We start from the raw sequence: 19,913 nt of genomic DNA, 5'->3' as shown, positions 1-19,913 counted from the left end.
TTTTTTTTTTTTTTTTTCAATTTTTAACCATATAATTATAATGGATAAATTAACAAATTTTTTAGGGGAATTAATCGAAAAATTATCCTCCCCAAATGTTAAATTTGTTAACGAATTTTACGATAAAATTTCAAACGTAAAAACGCCCGTATAACGTCGATTTAACGTAAATTCGAACGAAAATAATTTCCTTATGGATTTTAACCAAAATACCGAAATGGAATTTATCGTTACGTTATTTACAAATTATAAATTTACGGATTATAATAAACCTATAATAAACGGCGGAAAAAATAACGTTTATTATTTATATATTTTTAAATTATAAAATAATTTTTTCAATTTATTCGTTATTAATTTTTAATTTCGCCGTTAAATTTTAAGAAAAAATAAAATTAATTTAATTTTAAAAACGTTTTAAAAATCCAAATTGGCAGAAATTTGGAAATTTTACCAATAAAAATTTTTCCGAAATAATAGCGAATTATATATTATTTACAAATAATATGTACAAATATTAAAATACCCCCAATTTAGTAAAAAAAGCCAATAATAATATAGCGGAACAAATATCCTTATACGGTATCGCAATATTATCGCCTATACCCGAAAAAGATCGGAAATTTAAACGACGTCCGGTAATATTATATTAACCAACGTCGATTTTCGGCTGGTAAATTACTTTTTTTTTAAAAAAAATAACCATTTATATAACCATTTATATAATTATCCATTATAATTTAAATTTATTTATTTTGTACATTGTTTTTTTATTTACGTAACGTTAATAAAATATCATATATTCGTATAGGCCAAAAACGTATAATAATATTCGAAAAATAAAATTAAAAAATCTTACGTCCGATTTTATATTTTCCTGCGGAAAAAATTTAATATTATATACGATTTGGAATTTAAATTATTCGTATAAACCCGAAACGACGGATAAAAAGTCCTTTCGTTATAAATATTTACCAAAAAATACAAAATAATGGTTAAAAATATTATTACCCAAACGTTAATTAATATTCCCCGAAAAGGGAAAATATTTTTAATTATTAACGGATGGACCAATCCAAATTTAAAACACGTTTTTTGGGGTATTATGGCCGTTTACGTAAATAATAATTAAATACGCCGTTATATTATTTTGGATTTTATTATAACCAACGCTAATAAAACGAAAAAATAATTGGTAAAATTTACGGCCTAAACCATTGTAAAATACAAATTGGAGGGCAAAATATTGGCTATTACGGCCGATAATATATCCAATTTTCGCGTTAATAACGTAACGGCGGAATTTCGGGTTTATAATCCCCAATTATAAATATAATTAAGGATTTTCCAATTATTTTATATGGCCTACGTTTTACAATTTGTAAAAGGGGTTATATATTAAAATTTCCATATTATTAAAGCAAATCTCCGCGTTTTTTTGGTTAATTTTTATAATAACGAAAATTTAATTATTAATAACACGGACAAAGATAAAACGTGGGATATTTTTCCAAAACATATTATCGTTTAAATAAATAATACCAATATATTAAATAATTCGAATATTATTTAACCCAATATTTTATATTAATTAAAATATTTAACGGTTTTATTTTATTAAAGCCCTAAACGGATAAAATTTTTTTGCAATTTGCAATAATTTACCGGTAAATATAAATTTAAAAATCCTCGATTATTAATTAAAAATATCAAAATTAAATGGAATTTAACCATTTTAACTATTACGCGTGCTTTTTAATTTCGTTAAACCATAAAAATATTTATTTAATAATATCCTATTTCGCCAAATGGTTAAAACGATCCGGCTAATGCCATTTTAACTAAATTTCGAATTTTTAACGAAAATTGGACTATTTTAAAATATTTATTAACGACGATTAAAATTATAACGGCTTTTACCAACGTTTTTGGGGCAAATAAAATAAAAATAATTATATACGTATTATTTGGATTAGGAGTTATCGGCATAGTTTTTACCAATTTCGAGCGCAAATTTTAATTAAAAATTCGAAAATATTTATAAACGGGATAATATACCAATTTAAAAACCGCAATTTTAACGGCGCGAGCAAAATTAAATAAATATATCGATTTAATTTAACGTTATTACGTTAAAAAATTATATTTTTTGGCCGTTGTTTTAATTTCCCCGACGCGTACGGATTCCCGAAAAAACCGTTTGCGGTATTATATAAAATACACTAACCAACGCGTAAAAAATTTAATCGCCAAAAGGATTAAATATTTAACCGAATTATATTCGAAAAAACGAAATCCGAATTTCCACCCGAAAAAAAAATTAATTTAACCGGGTATTAACCCGGTTTTATTTATTTTATAACGTAAACCGAATCCGAAAAAATCCAAATATGTGAACAATTAAAGTTTAAATCCGACAAAATTTCCATACCCTATCAATCGATCCGTCGAAAAAAATATCCGGTTAAAAGTTAAAATGTTTTTAATATAAAATACGTAATATATTAATTTTATTATAATCCAAAATATGGATAATTATACGGATAATTATATATATTAATTTTTATTTATATTTAATTATAAAAGACGATAATAATATTTTTAATTGGTAGGTTATATATAAAATAAAATTTCCAAAATTCGCCCAAATTACCCGCGATATTTTAATTATACCTATTATTTTAATTTTTATCGAACGTTTATAATTATGGTTAGGCAATTTTATCGGCTTTAATTAATATTTTTTAAATTTATTTACCATTTGCGATCGTGCTATTATTCATATTTCGATTAAAAAAAAATTTATTTTTTTGGTCGGTATTAAAATTGCTATCGTGGAAAACGAATATTTAAACCCGGAAAACGAAAAAGTTAAATACGATAAATTTACGGAATTTGTCGGTTTTATCCACAATTTGGGTAAATTAAATAATAATTTTAATTTCGATAAAAATAATATTATTAAAATGGCCGTTAATAATACCCCAATCCGGGCTAATATTAACCGTATGCCTATATTACCTGTTTTTATTTAAATTGGATTAAAATATAATAGAATTTTTATAAAAATTCCAATTAGGGCGTTAAAACGGGTACGGAATAATGTATCGCATGGGCGTAATTTAAGGAATTTTCAAATGTAAAATACTGTTAAATAAATTATTTTTTTCGTATTTTATATTCGGTTAATAAAAAAAAACATCACAATTAATATTTATTATTTTTATTTTTACTATAATTTAATTTATTATATACGAAAAAAAACAAGAATTAATAATAATAATAATAATAATAATAATAATAATAATAATAATAATAATAATAATAATAATAATAATAATAATAATAATAATAATAATAATAATAATAATAATAATAATAATAATAATAATAATAATAATTATATTGGAAAATGTATTATTTTACATTACGTTTATTTTGGTATAATTTCCTTCGGAATTTTACAAATGTTAATTTTGAAATATTTACGTATTTACGGGCTTTTCCCACGGGGGCCCGCGGGTTGCCAAGAAAACCCGCGTTCAAATTTGGGCCGGGTTGGGCCCCCCCATAAATATTACAGTCTACCCGCGGGCCCCCCGACCCACCTACTTGGGCCGGCGCGGACCCCCATGGGCGGGTTTTGGCAGGCCTTACCTACGCGACAAAGTACGCCGGCCCTCCGTTCCCCGTCACCAACAACAGCACCGGCATACCCCCGAGCACCACCTGTCGCGGTAACAACTGCAACATGGTCGGCCTCTCGAGATGCCAAGAGCCGTTCAACAGTAGCAGCAACCACCCAGAGTGCTGCAACTTCCGCCGCGCAAACGTCCCAGAGTCGAATTACCAGTTGGGCGCACAACACGTCTTCAACCACCCTCAACACAGCCACGCCAACGTGGTCCCGCTCGCGCTGCTGGGGAGGTGGCCGGCGTTGGTCGAGTGTCCCGGCTGCACGGGGGTGGCGCCGACGAGCACAAAGCACGTTGCTGGGAAGGGGTCACAGTGAGTTTTCTTCTTCTTTTGCAGCGACATGCCAGCTATTGCTGTTCAGTCGATCTTGTCAAAACTAACTTTGCGCAGCTGGATGGCTACCATGTTCTTATTCACGACCGGCATCCTTACCTTCGTCCCTTACGTCACACCTGCAATGAAGGATGTCGAGCATCACTGCCTCCGTTGCGGGCGACACCTGGCCACGAACAGATTTGGGGGTGGGACGCAGGCAAAGCTGATGTGAGCGGTGGGCGTTTGGTGTCACCGCACAGTCGCCGGAAATGCAGGATCGTAAACCATGGCTGGGTAAATGGTGTTTTAGTCACTTTGTGCTTTGCAAGTTGCGAGTTTTTTTTTCACCGAAGAATATCTGATGTCTCTGGGATGAGCTTGTTGTGTTCATTTCATAATCATGACTTTTCTTTAGTCCATGACGATCAAGTCCAGTTAACTACAACCCCCAATACCGAGCGAGATGACATTAACTCGAGCCTAGCCTTTTTAAAATTACCTAGAAAATACCTTGTTCCTTCGATCAAACCACCTCGATTCCATGTATTCGGGAAGTTTCGGCAATCTTCTTCCTCGGCAGCGTTAAACAGCAGCTCCAGACATTGCAGGAATCCGTGCTACTGGAACATAGTCCAACCCGGAGAAATCCCTAGCTCGGTGCCTACCCTCACTTTGGGTTCTTTGACCTAAGCCGATCAACTCTAGCGCAATGTGCTGGTGTAGGGTAACTAGGTAAGGTCTGTATCAACGACAAGAGATCAAGGGCCACTGAGAAAAAAAACAGAACTGCCGGACGTTCTTGTGATAGTGTTCAATTATCCCAAGATCGTGAGTATGGCCCCTGAGGTAATTAAAAAAGTTCACAGGCCAAGCCCTTGTCCACAACACATCCAACAGGTTAAAGCCTTGCGCCCAGATAACGAAACATGCCTGGGCTGAAGAACAAAGTTGACCCAGAAAAAGGGAATTTGGGGCTGCAAGTGGGATAATGGGAGAACGCGCACATACTGATATTACTAAAATAATAAAATACAAATGGCCTATATGGATAGCCCAGCCTCGACCGTCCCAATGCCTTGACACGTAGTTCACAGATATGCCTTCTGGAGAGAGCTTTTACAGCTGAACATGCATGTCCAGGTTAACTTGCCCTTTTCGAACTCAGAAGAAAATCACATAAAAGAATTTGAACAGATCAACGCGGCACTTGAGGCTAAAAGGCTTTGGGTCATGGGATAAGCCGCAAGATGGATAAACGTGGTGGGGAGAAGGCGGCGTAACACCCGTCGGCCCGTATTCGCTGCCCTGTCGACACAGTTGGGTATTCGAGCCAATAAGTAGGTGGTTATAAATGTCGGGCCTTTTGATGCTTTTTGTTTTCTAAACTTATCAGTCCGCATAGAATGATCCTTTAGAGATTAACAATAATTCTTTTCCCCAGAATAACAAAGCAATCTTGGACCAGGTTTGCGTCCAGAGTCCAGACCTTAAAATCTGGCCTGAATTCTTCTATGTATGTCATCTCGGTAGCTCTTGGGGTATCCTTGACCCATCATTGCACCGTGCCGGTTGGGAGATTCCCAAACAATTCTTTTCTTTCGGATTTGAGCGTTTTTTGCAGCTTACAACTCCAAATTCGTATGTTTTGTACATTTTCTGGCTTTGCCGGAGGAGGAACGTGACTCGCTCTTTTGCTGGCTTGCTAAGGAGGACGAGCAGGGAACACAGTGACTGTAGTTGCAAAGGACATGGGGCCCGGACCAGCCGGGTCTGATGCAGGATGGCGAGGATCACCTGGATAGTATATATGGGGCAAATGCATTGATCTCGTAACACGAGCTTGCATGGTTACTTGTAACACGTGGCAAGACCTAAAGTCTGACATTTCCAGAAGGATCGGTTGGATCAGACACTGTGCCAAGTCTGTTTGTGGTCATCGATCATATGATCCAGACCGAACTTCTACAGGTGATGACTCGGCCTGGTTGCTTGCTTATTGCCAAATGCCAATGCGTGGCAATCCTGGCACATCTCCAGGACGACATTGACCCCTTTCTGCAACGGAAAGGTTAGGACAATTATTTATCCTGGATGTTTATTTTCCCTTATAACGTCTCTGTAGGGGACCTGCTGCATTGATCAATCTGCTGGCCCCCTGTATCGTATGTGGCTTGCCCGATGTCGATGTCCTGCAATTCGTGCTGGTCGTGGATGCAGCTGCTGGTCCCCAGATAACAATCATGGTACGTCATTTTTTTCAGATCGATCGCGAATCTGAATAATTAAAGCCGAGTCTCTCAAGACGCTGTCATGATTGCTATCTGTCTGCTCCAAAACATACTGAAGTGAGCGAGGGACCTTTCCAAGTCCTTTACAAGGCGCAATACTGCTACAAATTCTGGGTCATGCAACCAGCACTTACATAAAATATATCCTGGCAAAGGTCCCACCAACGCTTATAGACAACAAAAGATGGCAGATTCCAGACGTCTCCTTGGTCTCTGCCTCGGCCGTAGCCTAAGTCATCATCCGGAATGTCGCCACGGAGCCTGCCATGCAAAGTGCAGCCAGGACGAGAAGAGAAGATGTTCGAATTTGTAATCTTTGCTCCTAGAAACATTGAAACATATCCACTATTCGCTATTTTGGCTTGACTATTCCAACTGTCTATAACATTGTTTCTAACTGGATTTTATGGGAAGTCGTATAAGCTTAATGAAAGCAAAGATGCCAGATTCAGCGGGAGCAATATGACAAGCTGTTTGTGCGTATCCTGCAATTCGCCATAACTGTGGTAAAACTGACAAAGTACACGAGATTTACTAGCAGTAGCAATGCTATTTTAGGACGGGCAGAAATATTATGCTTTAAAATGGGGATGTGGTTACGGAAGCAAGGTAGCACAGAACGCTGCCGCCTTAAATAAGAGTCATGATTTCATAGCTACGGAGTTCTGATGATGCCCTTATTGGGAAACCGATGTGCGTACCTCGGAGATCCCGTTGATTTATTATATCTACTCCGCCTTGGCAATTCCAGGCAGGATCTAACCCGGTGCTTTTGAACACCGAGTCAGCGCCCATTCCAACATAACTGCTGCAAATTTGACAAGGTGTACCGCTATGCTAGTCGCCGGCTTGTAGTATGGAGGCTACATTCAATGTATGCTTCACCTTCCAAACCCAAAGTTTGATTTCAAAGTACAATGCAAACAATGTTTCAGATGTGAAGTCATTAGAGTGTGAGAAATATGCTGGATGGAGTATTGAATTGTTTGCAAAGTAATTACTTTACATCCTGCCTTGTTTTTGCAAAGTTAGACATGAGAACGTGACATCTTGACAACTTGGGCTTCCTGCGGCCCCTTCTTTCCAAGTACCTATGTTAATATGTCATTTTTCAGCGCCGGTGGACCTTCTGCACGGGAACTGGCGGAAAGAGCAGGAAGCCCAGAGTATCCATATTTATCTGTACACTAATAACAACAAACACTGTCAGATTTACCAAACCCGCTCCTGTCCGGTTGGCATCAGGAACAATTCTTAGTACAATGTCGCATATAGAGTAAGACTTGTTCCTGGCAACCAGTACAACGTTTAGTACATTCGAAGAGGGGGCTCGAGCTAGCAAGGTGAACACGGCCTTGAAACTGATTTCCCCAAGCCACGCGCTTTAAGTTTGGCCTGGGCCTTTGGCTGCTGGTAGTTGTGAGAAGTTCGATTCTCGGGCGGCGAAATGTTCAGCCCTTATGCTGTCAGCAAGGGCTCGGCTATTGTCGCATTCATCCCGCCAGCCGTGGTAGTCACAGGCTTTTCCTCGGAGGTTCTCCATGCACTTGGCGCAATCGCTAAGAGTGCCGCATTCAGGACAATTCAAGTGACTCCCTATGAGCTTCGGAGACGATGACTCTTGGGGCTTCCTCCGACTTTGCCCAGGGCGCCGCGTACTCTCTTGGGTCTTGCCACGCTTCTCATGCTGGCCTGACTTGCTAACTTGTTGACGTCCCGACTTGTTTTTTCCACCCCTTGTTTTAGCTGCTTTCTCTTCTTCGGCCTGTTTCTTGCGGTAATTATCGAAGGCCCTCAACCCTTCCAAAAAGTTAAAATCAGCAGCCCTGCAAGCCGAACATGTGCCTGAATAGCAATTAGGACAAATTGGCGCTCGAGCCTCAATCTTTGCGAACGAGGAGGAAACGTCCCCGGACAACGTGCCACGAGTCTCAAGCTGGCCTGACTTGCGAACTTGTTGACCTCCCGACTTGCTGTTTTTCGCCGTCCTTGTTTCAGCTGTTTTCTTTTCTTCAGCCTGTTTTTGGACGTAGCGAAGGTAGTCCTCCCACCCTTTCTCATGGCTAGAGGCAGCAGCAGTGCAAGCCGAACATGAGCCTGAAGGGCAAGGACAACCTGGCGTTCGAGCCTCAATCTTCGAGAATGGCGGGGAAACACCATTGGACAAAGTGCCACGCGGTCCAAGGTGATTCAAGCCCTGAAACTTGGAATTGGCGCTATTGGCCATTTCAATATCAAGATAAGAGCCTTCATTATCGGTATTGTCGGTTATACCGCCGTTCCAGGGATAAAGTGGGATTGCAATCGTCGCTGGAAGGCTGAGAGTCACTAACGTGATGGTTTTGAAAATGATGAAAAGCCGCATTGCACATATATTTCGTGGATATCAGACGTTGAAATCTGACAATTATTCGATGAAAATACCACAAGCCAACGATAGAAGAAAATGAGTGTGAAAAAAGGCTTTATTTTCTTTGTTAATAATGGCGACAATTTCGATCACAATCAAGGTTGAGTGGAAGTTGGAACACTTTGTTAATAAGATGGCGCTAAAAATGTACTTATACTAAAAATGGAGTGAGGGTAAAAAAAGCTTTGCTGGATAAATCGTTACCAGTTTTCCCAAACGATTAATATAGGTATAAACTGATTTAGTAAGGATTAATTTCAATGCTTATGCGCTTAAGATAAATTCAGCGCACTCTTGGTAGAAATGCGGCTACTTGTCATATGCTATTTATATCCCTGTTTCTTTTTTTCTTTTTCTTCTTTTTTCATCCCACCTCAAGCCGACGCATGAAACCTTTGAACTGAGTGGGAGCTAGGCCTTATTCCAGCCCACTGGCGATTGAGATGGTTTTATAGTTTGTAAAAACTGAATACCTGTGATAGTCTTTTTTTGTCTCGACCAAAGTAGTCAGACCACTTGCGGCATACCGACGAGGCACCATGGGTTCAAAAGCCGTCCGTCATCACTTAATATAGTCGTCCCGGATACGGGGTCGTGATATCGAGGAAGTCTAATGGAAAATAACTATGAAGAAGCTGCAGAGTCCACTTTGCTTCTAGCCTTTCAATTTTACTGATTGTGTGAGGAACCCTTGAAGTATTATTATGGGTGCACCGAGCAAGCCCGACTCAGGTCTAACCAGCCTTATGGCATTTGATTTTGTATTGGCCACTAAAGCGTGATTATACTTGTCTTGGTAGAAGCATTTCAGGATCATAAACAAAAGCGGGAATTCGTGATGGCAATCTATGCGCGCTACAACAATCTATTGTGCCCGTGGCAGTGCTTGATCAGATTCAAAGCGGGAAAAATGCCAAACCGATGCATTGGCACCCATATCAGAGACCCATATCGCAATGCCGATCCGCCCACTTAAAAACTTTTGTGCAAAGTTTCTGGTGAGCGGACAGTCTTGTGAGAGAGGGTGGCGAGGTTTGTACCGAGGTTTAAAATTCGTCTGCTTGTAATATAAGCAAAAGCAGTTTTAATAATATTTGGGTGTGGCTATTTCACTATATTAATTCGGTTAAATCAGAGCTAAACCTCCACTGTTACGGTGGAAGTAGATCTTAATATATGAACACCAAGCAAAGCCACACTGGCTTCCCACCTGCTCGCCCGCCCATACAGGTTTTACAAATCTTTGACACAGTTGTAAAGATGGATCTTTGCATATTTCATTCCCTATTTGAGTATGTGAAAGACCTGGAAAACGCAAACTAGAGTTTCATGATATGCCTTTTTTTTTTTTTACCAAACTACATGTAAAGTCACACTTAATCCTGTAAGAATAAGAAGCACGAGCTTCCACGGTTCCCTCTCAGTCTCAAGGCGTAGTGTTGAACAATCTGTTGGCTGTATTAGTACCCCTTTCGGCAGAATACCTATTCTCAGATAGCTGCAACGGCACAATGCGCACGTCTCCCTGACACCTCAATTTCTGCCGGAGGCTACCACCTTTTACAACTACCATCAATCTAAAGCTCGACCGCGCCGGCATGAGTTACACCTGTGACGAGCACACGCGTAATTTGGAGTTCGTAGCTCAGGTGGCCTATCTGTCGGTTCTGCGGGTGGTGTATCCGTATTCAACAGGATCCGGTCCTCCGCTCGTCTTTTTGGTTACTATCGAAATTTTATTAGAGTAGCCCGTCAGTTTGTAACACATGCTATTAAGATTTCCCCTGAATTCGACGAATTTCTCTGACTCTGTAAAACAGTTTTTCTCAAGTTAGAAGTTAATTGACAATGGTTATAATTGATCAGTTAATAGTAGAGACCTACTCCATTCGTTTAATTCCTCTAACCTGAATTCGATGTCCCGTTGTGTTGGACGGTCGTTAAATCTCATGGGCGTCACTTGGAATTCATAACCTTGTGGGGGGTTTTTAACTCCTTTCAATTCGCAGTTTTCATCCATTGTAAATGTTGGACTCAGATTTCCAATGTGATACTCAGCAACACCGGGAGCATTGGTGAATTGCAGGCCTTTGTAGCTGTTCCAGAGGTTTCCTTTTTTTTTCATGGTTATGAGGCAAATATCAATTATTCCTCCTAATCTTGAAATTTGCGCAGGTGGGGACATCCCATCGGCAATGGCCGGAACGATAAAAAGCCCAGCGACGGTAAAAATGGGGCTAAATATCATTGTGAAACCCTTTTTGTACTGTTAGCGATAATGATGGATTTACTAACAAGATGCGAACCCAAAAAGGGGGAAATAATACAGGTAAAAAGGTTTTGTGTGTTCATATAGTTTTGTGAACTTCCGGTCCTTAATACGAATGGTGCGAAAACATTGTATGGGGGCTTTGTACCTCTCGTGCAACCTAGATCCGTGTCCCGGGGTTGGCGACCCTTGCGTACGAAGGGCCCGCAAATAGCCGTGAATGCGTTGACTAAGTCCCGGATTTATTATGAATAACTTCGAGCTTAGTAACGGGGAATGGCATGCTACAATCGACGGACGACTTTTTCGCAATTTTACTCGCCAACTTCAGCCTTTCAAAACGTCCATAAGTTTACGAATTAGAATATAATACATTCATCACTTTGGAACATTATTTAAAGATAATCAGCTCAGTACATAATTATAAAAGAGTTATAAAATTAATTACAAACAAAACTTTAAATATATTAAAAATTAACAAAACAATTAATATTCTTATGTAAAATATTTACCAGCTAGTTCCAGCGGGGTAAATAGTTAATTGATAGCGGTCATAAATACCGTATACGTGAAATAGAAAAAACAAAATTTGCCCCCTTTTCCTATAAAATACCACCAGAATCCCAATAACTATACGAGTTATAAATAAATTTCGGACTTTAAAATATAAGTAGCTAAGTATGTTAATTTAACAGGGTCGGCCCCAGTGCGCGCCCCTCTTAAGCACGATTTTCCCTTTGACAACCAAAAAAAGCCCAGATATTATGCTAAATTTAACGACTTAAAAATAAATAAATAAATTGGTTAATTTTGTATATTATAGCAACGCTTTACATACATATCCGTTTCATGCTTGATAGGTGATTCTTTCCCAATTTTAAATGGGAAAATGCGGTAAAGCGGATGCTTTTATCTCCCACTAATCGAACACTTTTTGCATCAAAATTATCACTCTTAAAACAACATATAAAGTCGACTTCAAACTGCATTAACAGATGGTGAAAGATGTTTTATTTACCGACATTTCAAATATCTCCTATACAAAATCTTAGTTGTATTGGAATTTCGGATCATTGTTGAGAGTGGTCCTTGCGCAGGTGATCACGTTTCAGCCAGCCCTGCATCTCTATCTTTGGCCACGAGCCGATTTGCACCAACTTTGGGCGCACGAAGGTTCCGAATTTACGCTGCTTCTTTCTCGACGATAATTAAAATTGTGTTCCCTGTTGGAGTAAAATGTATTTCCATATAAAATGTTAAAAAACCTTCATATGCCAAGTACTATTATGGAAAATCTTAAACTGGAAAAGAGAAAAAAGAAAAAGAAAAGAAAAATACAACAGACGACGGGTTGGAAAGACGAGTTTAAATCCGGGGTTGGTAAACACCATTGCACGATGCCTGGCCTAGCGTAGCTATACTTACCAGCGGCGTAACTGGCATTAGTTCATTCTGGTGATGTAAATGTATTCAATAGGATGCGGTCCTCCGCTCATCTTTCTGGTTCCAATCGCTTTCTCTCTAAATGGGCCGGTTACTAATGCCGAAAGAGAAACCATATATCCCCCCAGCTGCCCTATTCCAGCCACTGTAAAATGATTTGTTAAAGTTAGAAGCTGATTAGCCATTATTATAATTCATTTTCATCTAAGAAGTGAAACTTACTCTGTTCGTTTAACTTTTCTACCCTCTGTTCAATGATCTCTTTTGTTGGAGAGTCTCCGTAATGGAAGGGAGTCACCTTGAATTCATAACCTTGTGGAAGGGCTGTAATTTTTGCCAGTTCGCAGTGTTCATCCAGCTGGATATTTGTAGTAATACGTCCAACCGTGATCTCAGCAGTACCAGGAGCAGTGACCCAACGAAAGGGTTCAAAGGTTGTCAACCGACTGCCCTTTTTTGGTATGCCCGCGAAGCATGCGTCGACCTTTTCTCCTAACATTGACATTTGTCCATCGGAGGGCTTCCGCTTCCGATGGGCGACGGTTGGAATGATAAGGAGGCTAGCGAGGGCAAAAACGCGGCTGAATATCATTTTGAAACCCTTTCTTGTACAATTAACGAAGAAAAGTATTACTAGTACTAAGATGTAAAGTAAAAGGTAAGTTAAAAGAATTCAAGTAGAAATAAACGCTTTATATGTTGGTAGTGTTTTGTTAACTTCTATCCTCAACACAAGTCACAAATGGTGCGAAAGAGTGGTATAGGATCACATGGATCCAGGTCCCCGGGTTGCCGTGCCTATGCGTACTGTAAGGCCCGGAGGTTGCCGTTCATGCGTTAACTCAGACCCGCATTTATTATAACATGCAAAAAATATACTGAACTAATCGTCACTCAAAGCATATTTTATTGGAAACACTATTTATATTGGAAGGCTTGATTATTTAGATAGTAATTGATATTTGGGTATAATGCGCTTCCAGATAAACCATCCATAAAACGTTCCGACCAGGTACACATTCAAAAACCTTAACATACTAATCATTATTAACGAAAGTGTTGAATGGAAAAAAGAAAAGGATTAGAATCAAGAGCGCGCTGAAAACAATTTAAATCCTGGGCTTGCAAGGCCCTTGGCACGATACCCGGCCTCGCGTAGCTATATTTACCAGCGGCGTAACTGGCATGACAAGAACTATGGTAAAAAGACAAAGTTGCAGTATAGATGCAATTTTGAAAGGTGTATACAATGCTGGTTATATTTGTCCTTCGGCCTCCAAACTCCCCAAATAGACGCCAATGCCGGCAAGACTTTTAGCCCGGTGGGTGGAGCCTTGGCCCGAGCGAGGGCAGGCGGCCGCGTTTGCTGCCAAATTTCGGCAAGTGTTGATGCTATGTGGCAGGAAGGTCTGTATTTCTACCAAACACAGTGATGAGGCGGGTTTTAAAAGCCATGTCATGAGTTGCACGCTTTCTCGTTGACCTCCCGGCAAAGCCTGCGTAGCCTTGCGAATGGTTCTCCGAGAATGGCTTACCGAAAATGCATCATTAGTATCTGAGAATTTGCGCTGTATTTTGACTCGGGTGTGCATCGCCACCCAGAGTAGCCCATCCAAGCCTAATTTGAGCAGCCGTGACCGAATTTCAGAGCACGAGGTATGACAAGTAATTTTATGCGCGGTTTTGGATGTCTGATCCAAGCTATTTGAAGCATGTATTCCCTCGATAGGGACATTCAGCCCAAGCTTGAGATTGTATTCATCATATCCGTCACATTGTCTTTGGCGTAGCAACAGCCAGAAGCCTTTTTGCAGGGCGCTGGGACGCAATACGCAGAAAAATTTCGACTCTTTGGCATCGTACGACTTGGAAAAATGACTACGCCAATCTCCCGGACTATTTTACTGGCTTTAGGTGTGGCCAAAGTCAGTCATTGCGCATTGTTATGGCATATCAGCACAATATGGGCGGCGAATCTACATACGCATGCCACAACCGACTCCAACCCTCGAGGCTTCAATCAGTAGCCAGCGTGCTCAAGTCCGTCGCCTCTTTTCCCCTGCTGACCAGGACCTTGATGACAGGATTGATAGCACTTCTAACACCCGAGGCACAGGCTACAACCCCTTGCAGCCTGGGAAAGGACGAGCATTCAATCATAATCGAGCGCAATATGCGCCAACATGATCTTGAACCCGTTAGAGGCGTAGAAGCGCCTTGAGCAAGCGTGCAGGCCGTGGCAAAAGCTATGGTGCTCATTGCTGGGGCTAAAAGAAGATGCTGTTGTAGATTTCTTCCGCTGACCGTTGTGCATTTCGACCCAGCGGCTAGTGTTGTAGCGGTCGAGTTGTTGAAATGCGTGTTCCTCCCTAGAAGGACCCATGCCGACCGCGGTTCCCCTTTTGATCACAAAGCAGTCTTTCAGTTTCAAGTCGTTCTTGACGATCTTTTGGAATGCGCTGTATGGAAAGGTGTTAGAGTGTTGAATATGTGTTGGGATTTGGTTCGGATGCTTACCGTTATATCTGGGGTTCAATCTATGCGACTCCCAGAGGAATGCATCCATAAACACGAGCTGTCGGAATGCTGACTTCCTCAATCCATCTGTGCTAGGGACATGTATGGATTCTTCTGGAGTGTGGGGATGGACTACGGATGCTCCGTGAGCTTATACAAGATTTGCAAAAGAAGGTCCGCCCGTATTAGGAACAGCCAGGGTGAACATCACGATGGCGAACGTGGCGTAGCTTTTCTCTGTTTTTGGAGGACAATACGCCGTGAACCGATCGCACAGATTGTCATAGAAATTTGGTTGTCCCAGGGCTCAAGTCCTCCTTGACACGAGCGTTTTGATTCTCCTCACAGGCGTTCATGGCGGCTCGACAAGCTTCTGTTTTCGTGGAATCCTCACAGAAGCATCAGCGAAGTGATGGGCGACCGGGCTGAGACAACATGGTTTTTGTGGCATGACACTGCGCAGTTCTCCCACACCGTAGATGTATTCGAACGAGATTTTGTACTGGACTTGGTCGTTGGCAAGCCCTTCGCCCACAAAGATCCAGCAGTCGATGCGCGAAACAAGGCGGAAATCGATGGCCAATGTGGCCGGGATCTTATCTGGAATTGATTTTGGTTTAGACTGTAATCCAGCACTCCAATTGCAACGGAAAATATTTGTATATACTCCGATATATTCGCTGCTCGGTAGAGATATCAACCTACTCCTTCAATTGTCTCAAAAGAGGAGAGTTTTGGTGAGGACAATCATGTTTTGCGCTTAGGATTTGGTGATAAATCCTGGCCAAAAGGACCAAAAGGACAAACGTATAATATGAGCCATGAGAAGTAGGTGAAATAAAGAATCAATTTTCTACGTATGCGTGTTAAAGTCTTTAGGGGGCAGGCACCTGCGGCGCACCGGTACCGGTATACATGTGATAGTCCCTACCTAGGTAGCGCAGCCATGATCTTCTGCAGGCTACCAAAAGCTTGGAGTGTCTAACACACTGCTGATGGATTGTATCGAATCCTGACACCCTCTATGCCTTGTCCTCAGGCATATGACAGTACCCAGAGGCTCACAATAGGATGCGTCCCGGACGTATGGGCGGAGCTATGCCTAACCCCTATGTGCCTTCAAAGAATACAAAGCAATGTACCTTCATTAGAAGCCCACAACGTCCAGCTAACTGCACAGTGGCATTTTGGGAAAGCATCGACGTCATGCACGCACTCAACTGCTTGGATTGGCTTCGCAAAGCAGTCTACGCTGACCACTAATCCCTGCCTCATAAACGAAACGCCTTTTGCTTCGCGCATATAAACGGGCTTCTTTGGGAAAGCCACAGTTGGGTCAAATAACGTGCGCAAGCTTATGTCGCATTGCAAGGTGGCTAGATCATTCCGTAGAGCATACCTGACACAATGTAAAACAGTACGATACCATGTATACATCACTCCACTGGTCAACCAGCTCGACGAGGAAACTAAGACGGGCAACTTTATCAAATCTGGAGTTCTACATATACTTATTGCAACAATGAGAACCTGTTCACTTGAGACAAAACTCGAGAGGAGAAGATTTTGTTGCCGAAAGCTAGCGATGGTGCGCAATGCTTAGTATTTTGGTGAACTTTCTTTTGCCATAGAGACATATTGAATCATGTATGCATCTTGGCCTGTATAATACGGGGGCTTCAGCAACTGACAATTTTGTGCATTCAGGCTCGACTATCCCCCCTTTATCCTGCTGGCTGTTTCCCTTGTTAACATGCGCAGTAAGCTCCCTAAACAAAATTAAGCCGGCTTTCTGTTCATGATCATATGCATTTGCGTATGCATTACTAGAATCTAATCGATAGTAGACAGGGGGGTAGGTCCCTATATAATGGCCTATCTTCGTTGTACAACCCTACTTTGTAACCTTTACCACTTCAATCAACAGAGTAGGGAGCAATTAATACAATTGCTTCGTTGTTTCACAAGCCCGTCAATTGGGGCTATGGGCACCCTATACTTTACCAACACCGGCGATTTATTCACGATAGTTTCAAGTGGAGCTGGCCCGCGCGCGTGTTGTCTGGGGAATAAGGGTTGGCTTGTTTTGTCGCACGATAAAAACATTTCGTGGAAAGGACCTGGTTTGAGTACAAAAGCAAGTGTGTTTCTACTGGCCAGGTGCAAACTTTGACAGCTGCCATTCGAAATTTGTTAGTGGGACACGTCATCTGGGTTCGGAAAATTAAGTAGAGTTCAGCACAACTAGACTAGAACCCTCCCACTACAAGGATGAATCCTGCCGGGTTTCTGCATTGGACATGATTCGACTTGAACCAACTCATGGTGCAACCCGTGAAACGCAGTGTCGAGTTGTTTCAGTCGCGTAGAGTGACAAAACACAGATTTATATCCCAGTGGTAATATGAGCTGGAAATTTTTATCTTTTGCTAATGACGAAACCCCTGTTTGCCCATAGATTTCGTTCGCGAAGCAGCTGAGGAGGTTTCTTGTATCCGCATCTGAAGTTGAACCCGGGATATCCCACCAATCATGGATTGTTTCAGGCTCAGGACCCTGAGCACAACTACTATGGTAGTACCATAGTGTAGTGGTTGGGGCAAAACCCTCATCCCTGAACAGTTAGCACAACACTCTGGGGCCGTATGGATGTTCCCGATTTTGGTAATATTCTTTTGCAAAAAACAAAGCTACCATGCGGCAGGTATTTCAAGCTCCCCTCGGACAGTTAGATTGGTGAAGGCACACGTATGTGCGTGCGGTAATTAAGGGGGGTTTTTTTACTCCTCCCGTGGTAAGGTATGCGTGCGCGTTGTCGGTGTTAGAGTTTATACCTAGGAATTAAATCCACCATGGTAACAAGCTATTTATTAGACTTTATGTTAGATGGGAAGGACTTTCCTACAGCACTTGTTACATGAATAGCCATGCGGACGTGTCACACCCGCTAAAGACGTAACGAAGGGCTGACTAGATAAGTATCTAGTGAGCTGGATCCGAGCACTACCTATTATGCCTCTTTCCGGAGATGTTTCGTCATCTTGGATACCTTTGTGAATACAAGCTGAATGCTATCGGTACACGTACTTTTATCACAATGGCTCTTAAATCATTACAACTTCCACACTTAAGGCGTTTCTATGCTCCAGCCATACTCGCAATATTAATTCTCTTCTTATTATTCCTCATAAAGAGATCTCACCCTAGTCTTGCCGGATCTGTCTGGCAATCACGCCTGCCACCCAAATTTCCCTGGAGTAGGAGACCAACCCCTCCTTTGCCAACGCTTCCGGAGCTGGAAATACTAGGACTCGACAATACCAGCGGAAACTCTACAACACCCGACCCCGGATCTCAGTATTGTACCGACCGGTTCGGGCCCGCATACCTCTCCAACCTTCGAGATCATTCCATAGAATACTGCGGGGCCTCACCCAGGGATCAAGACAGGTCTTCTCGCCTGACATGCTTCCACATCGACATACGTGGCGAAGGCGAGGAGGATTCGTTTTGCATTGCGCAGGGCGCAGTGCTGGACCCGGAGAAGAAAGGCTTCGTTCTCGACTGTGCCCCGCGGTCGCCAACTGAAGAGGAGACAAAACGTGGACTGATTCCTTTCGAGCGGATCAGGGGCTCCTGGTACGATACAGGACCAAGAGTAGTTTTTGATCGATATGTCAACTTCCTCGACAGGCCGCGCAAAAAGGTTCAGCAGAGCAATATCGCTGCTGGTGAAAATCAACAGCGATCGCCGCCGATCAGCATTCTGGTCAAGCGTGAGGGCTCTGGCCACCCCTGGCACTCACTCATGGAAATATGGTCCTTGACACATACAATGGATGTTCTGAGGCTGAGCGCAAACCCAGACGCTCTCGGGGCACCCTTCTTCCACACACCAGACGATATCAGGAGGGCGCGGGTCGTCATTCTAGACGACCACGAGGATGGTCCGTTTTTCGACCTTTGGAGATTGACGGCAGGGCATAATCCCGTCCGGCTCTCGGCCGCGCTCGAAGCTTTGCAGGATAACAACAAAACGTCATCGTCCGACACCGCACTAATCGCCGGGGCGGGCCAGCCGCACAACGTCGTCGTCCCGCTCCCCGGTGCTACGAACCCCGTGTGGCAGAACGACTGGGAGGAGCGCAACTGCACCGACGCGTCACTGGTCAAGTTGTTTGTACGCCGCGTGTTGCACCACCTCGGCGTGGAATCTTTCAAACCCAAAGCTGTGACAGAGGCCAACGTGATGCGGAAAAGGCTCCGGTTGACGTTTGTCATCCGCCGTGGCAGCCGCAAGCTTCTGGGCCGGGAGAGACTCCTCGAGGCGGTGCGCCACGCATACCCAGACGTCGAGGTGCGGAGCGTCGACCTCGCCACCCTGTCGTTTGTCGAGCAGGTCCGGCTCGTGCACGACGAAACCGATATCCTGGTCGGTACGCACGGCGCCGGTTTGACGCACGTCATGTTCCTCCGCGCTGCGTGGGAGGGTGCCGGCCCCGGCAGTGCCATTGTCGAGATCCAGCCCGACACGATGGACTACAAGGGCTTCCGTAACCTCGCGTACATGCTTGGTCACAGGTACTTCAGCGCAAAGGCCAAATTGATTTCGAAGGAGGATTCTGGGAAAGACGAAAAGAATAGCGACAAGATTGCTGCTGCTGCCGATCACAATCCAATAGCAGCCGCTGCAAAACGTGGAGAGGCAATGACTGATGAGCAGGGCTCGGGCGGAAATGAGCACAAGAGAGAGATCGAAGCATTACGTGAGCTAGAGGAAGAGGATATGTTTCTCTACAGGCGAGGGATGCATCTGGAGAAACGGGCCGAATGGCACTCTGCCGACGTTAGGATGGAAGAAAAGGAGTTTGTGGAGCTTCTTGGTTCTGCTATTGAACACATGAGGGACAAAGAGCATAGATAGCGCCTTCATTTGACCTCTTCAGGATATACCTGGAGGTAAAAGCTAAACATA

At 42.3% G+C, this 19,913-nt stretch overlaps 3 protein-coding genes across 3 annotated transcripts; 2 read left to right on the top strand and 1 right to left on the bottom strand.

Annotated features, from left to right (window-relative positions):
- The first annotated feature begins 3,561 nt into the window (after window positions 1-3,561).
- On the top strand, window positions 3,562-4,416 carry PgNI_09140 (uncharacterized protein). Its single transcript, XM_031129129.1, has 2 exons — window positions 3,562-4,008; window positions 4,087-4,416. Exons 1-2 carry the CDS (start codon window positions 3,752-3,754, stop codon window positions 4,241-4,243), a joined length of 414 nt encoding a protein of 137 aa, XP_030977438.1. The 5' UTR covers window positions 3,562-3,751; the 3' UTR covers window positions 4,244-4,416.
- A 10,157-nt stretch (window positions 4,417-14,573) lies between these two features.
- PgNI_09139 (uncharacterized protein) lies at window positions 14,574-14,987 on the bottom strand (the record flags this gene model as incomplete). Its single annotated transcript, XM_031129128.1, has 1 exon — window positions 14,574-14,987. The coding sequence occupies one exon, from the start codon at window positions 14,985-14,987 to the stop codon at window positions 14,574-14,576; it is 414 nt and encodes a 137-aa protein (XP_030977910.1).
- Window positions 14,988-18,035: 3,048 nt separating this feature from the next.
- PgNI_09138 (uncharacterized protein) lies at window positions 18,036-19,862 on the top strand (the record flags this gene model as incomplete). The annotated part of the gene is made up of 1 exon (XM_031129127.1): window positions 18,036-19,862. The coding sequence occupies one exon, from the start codon at window positions 18,036-18,038 to the stop codon at window positions 19,860-19,862; it is 1,827 nt and encodes a 608-aa protein (XP_030977909.1).
- Between the last annotated feature and the right edge of the window lie 51 nt (window positions 19,863-19,913).

This window comes from Pyricularia grisea (assembly GCF_004355905.1).
Source record: "Pyricularia grisea strain NI907 chromosome Unknown Pyricularia_grisea_NI907_Scaffold_7, whole genome shotgun sequence".
Classification (NCBI taxonomy): Eukaryota; Fungi; Ascomycota; class Sordariomycetes; order Magnaporthales; family Pyriculariaceae; genus Pyricularia; species Pyricularia grisea.
Note: the sequence above shows the minus strand (reverse complement) of the source record. Positions and strands in the feature narration are given on the sequence as shown.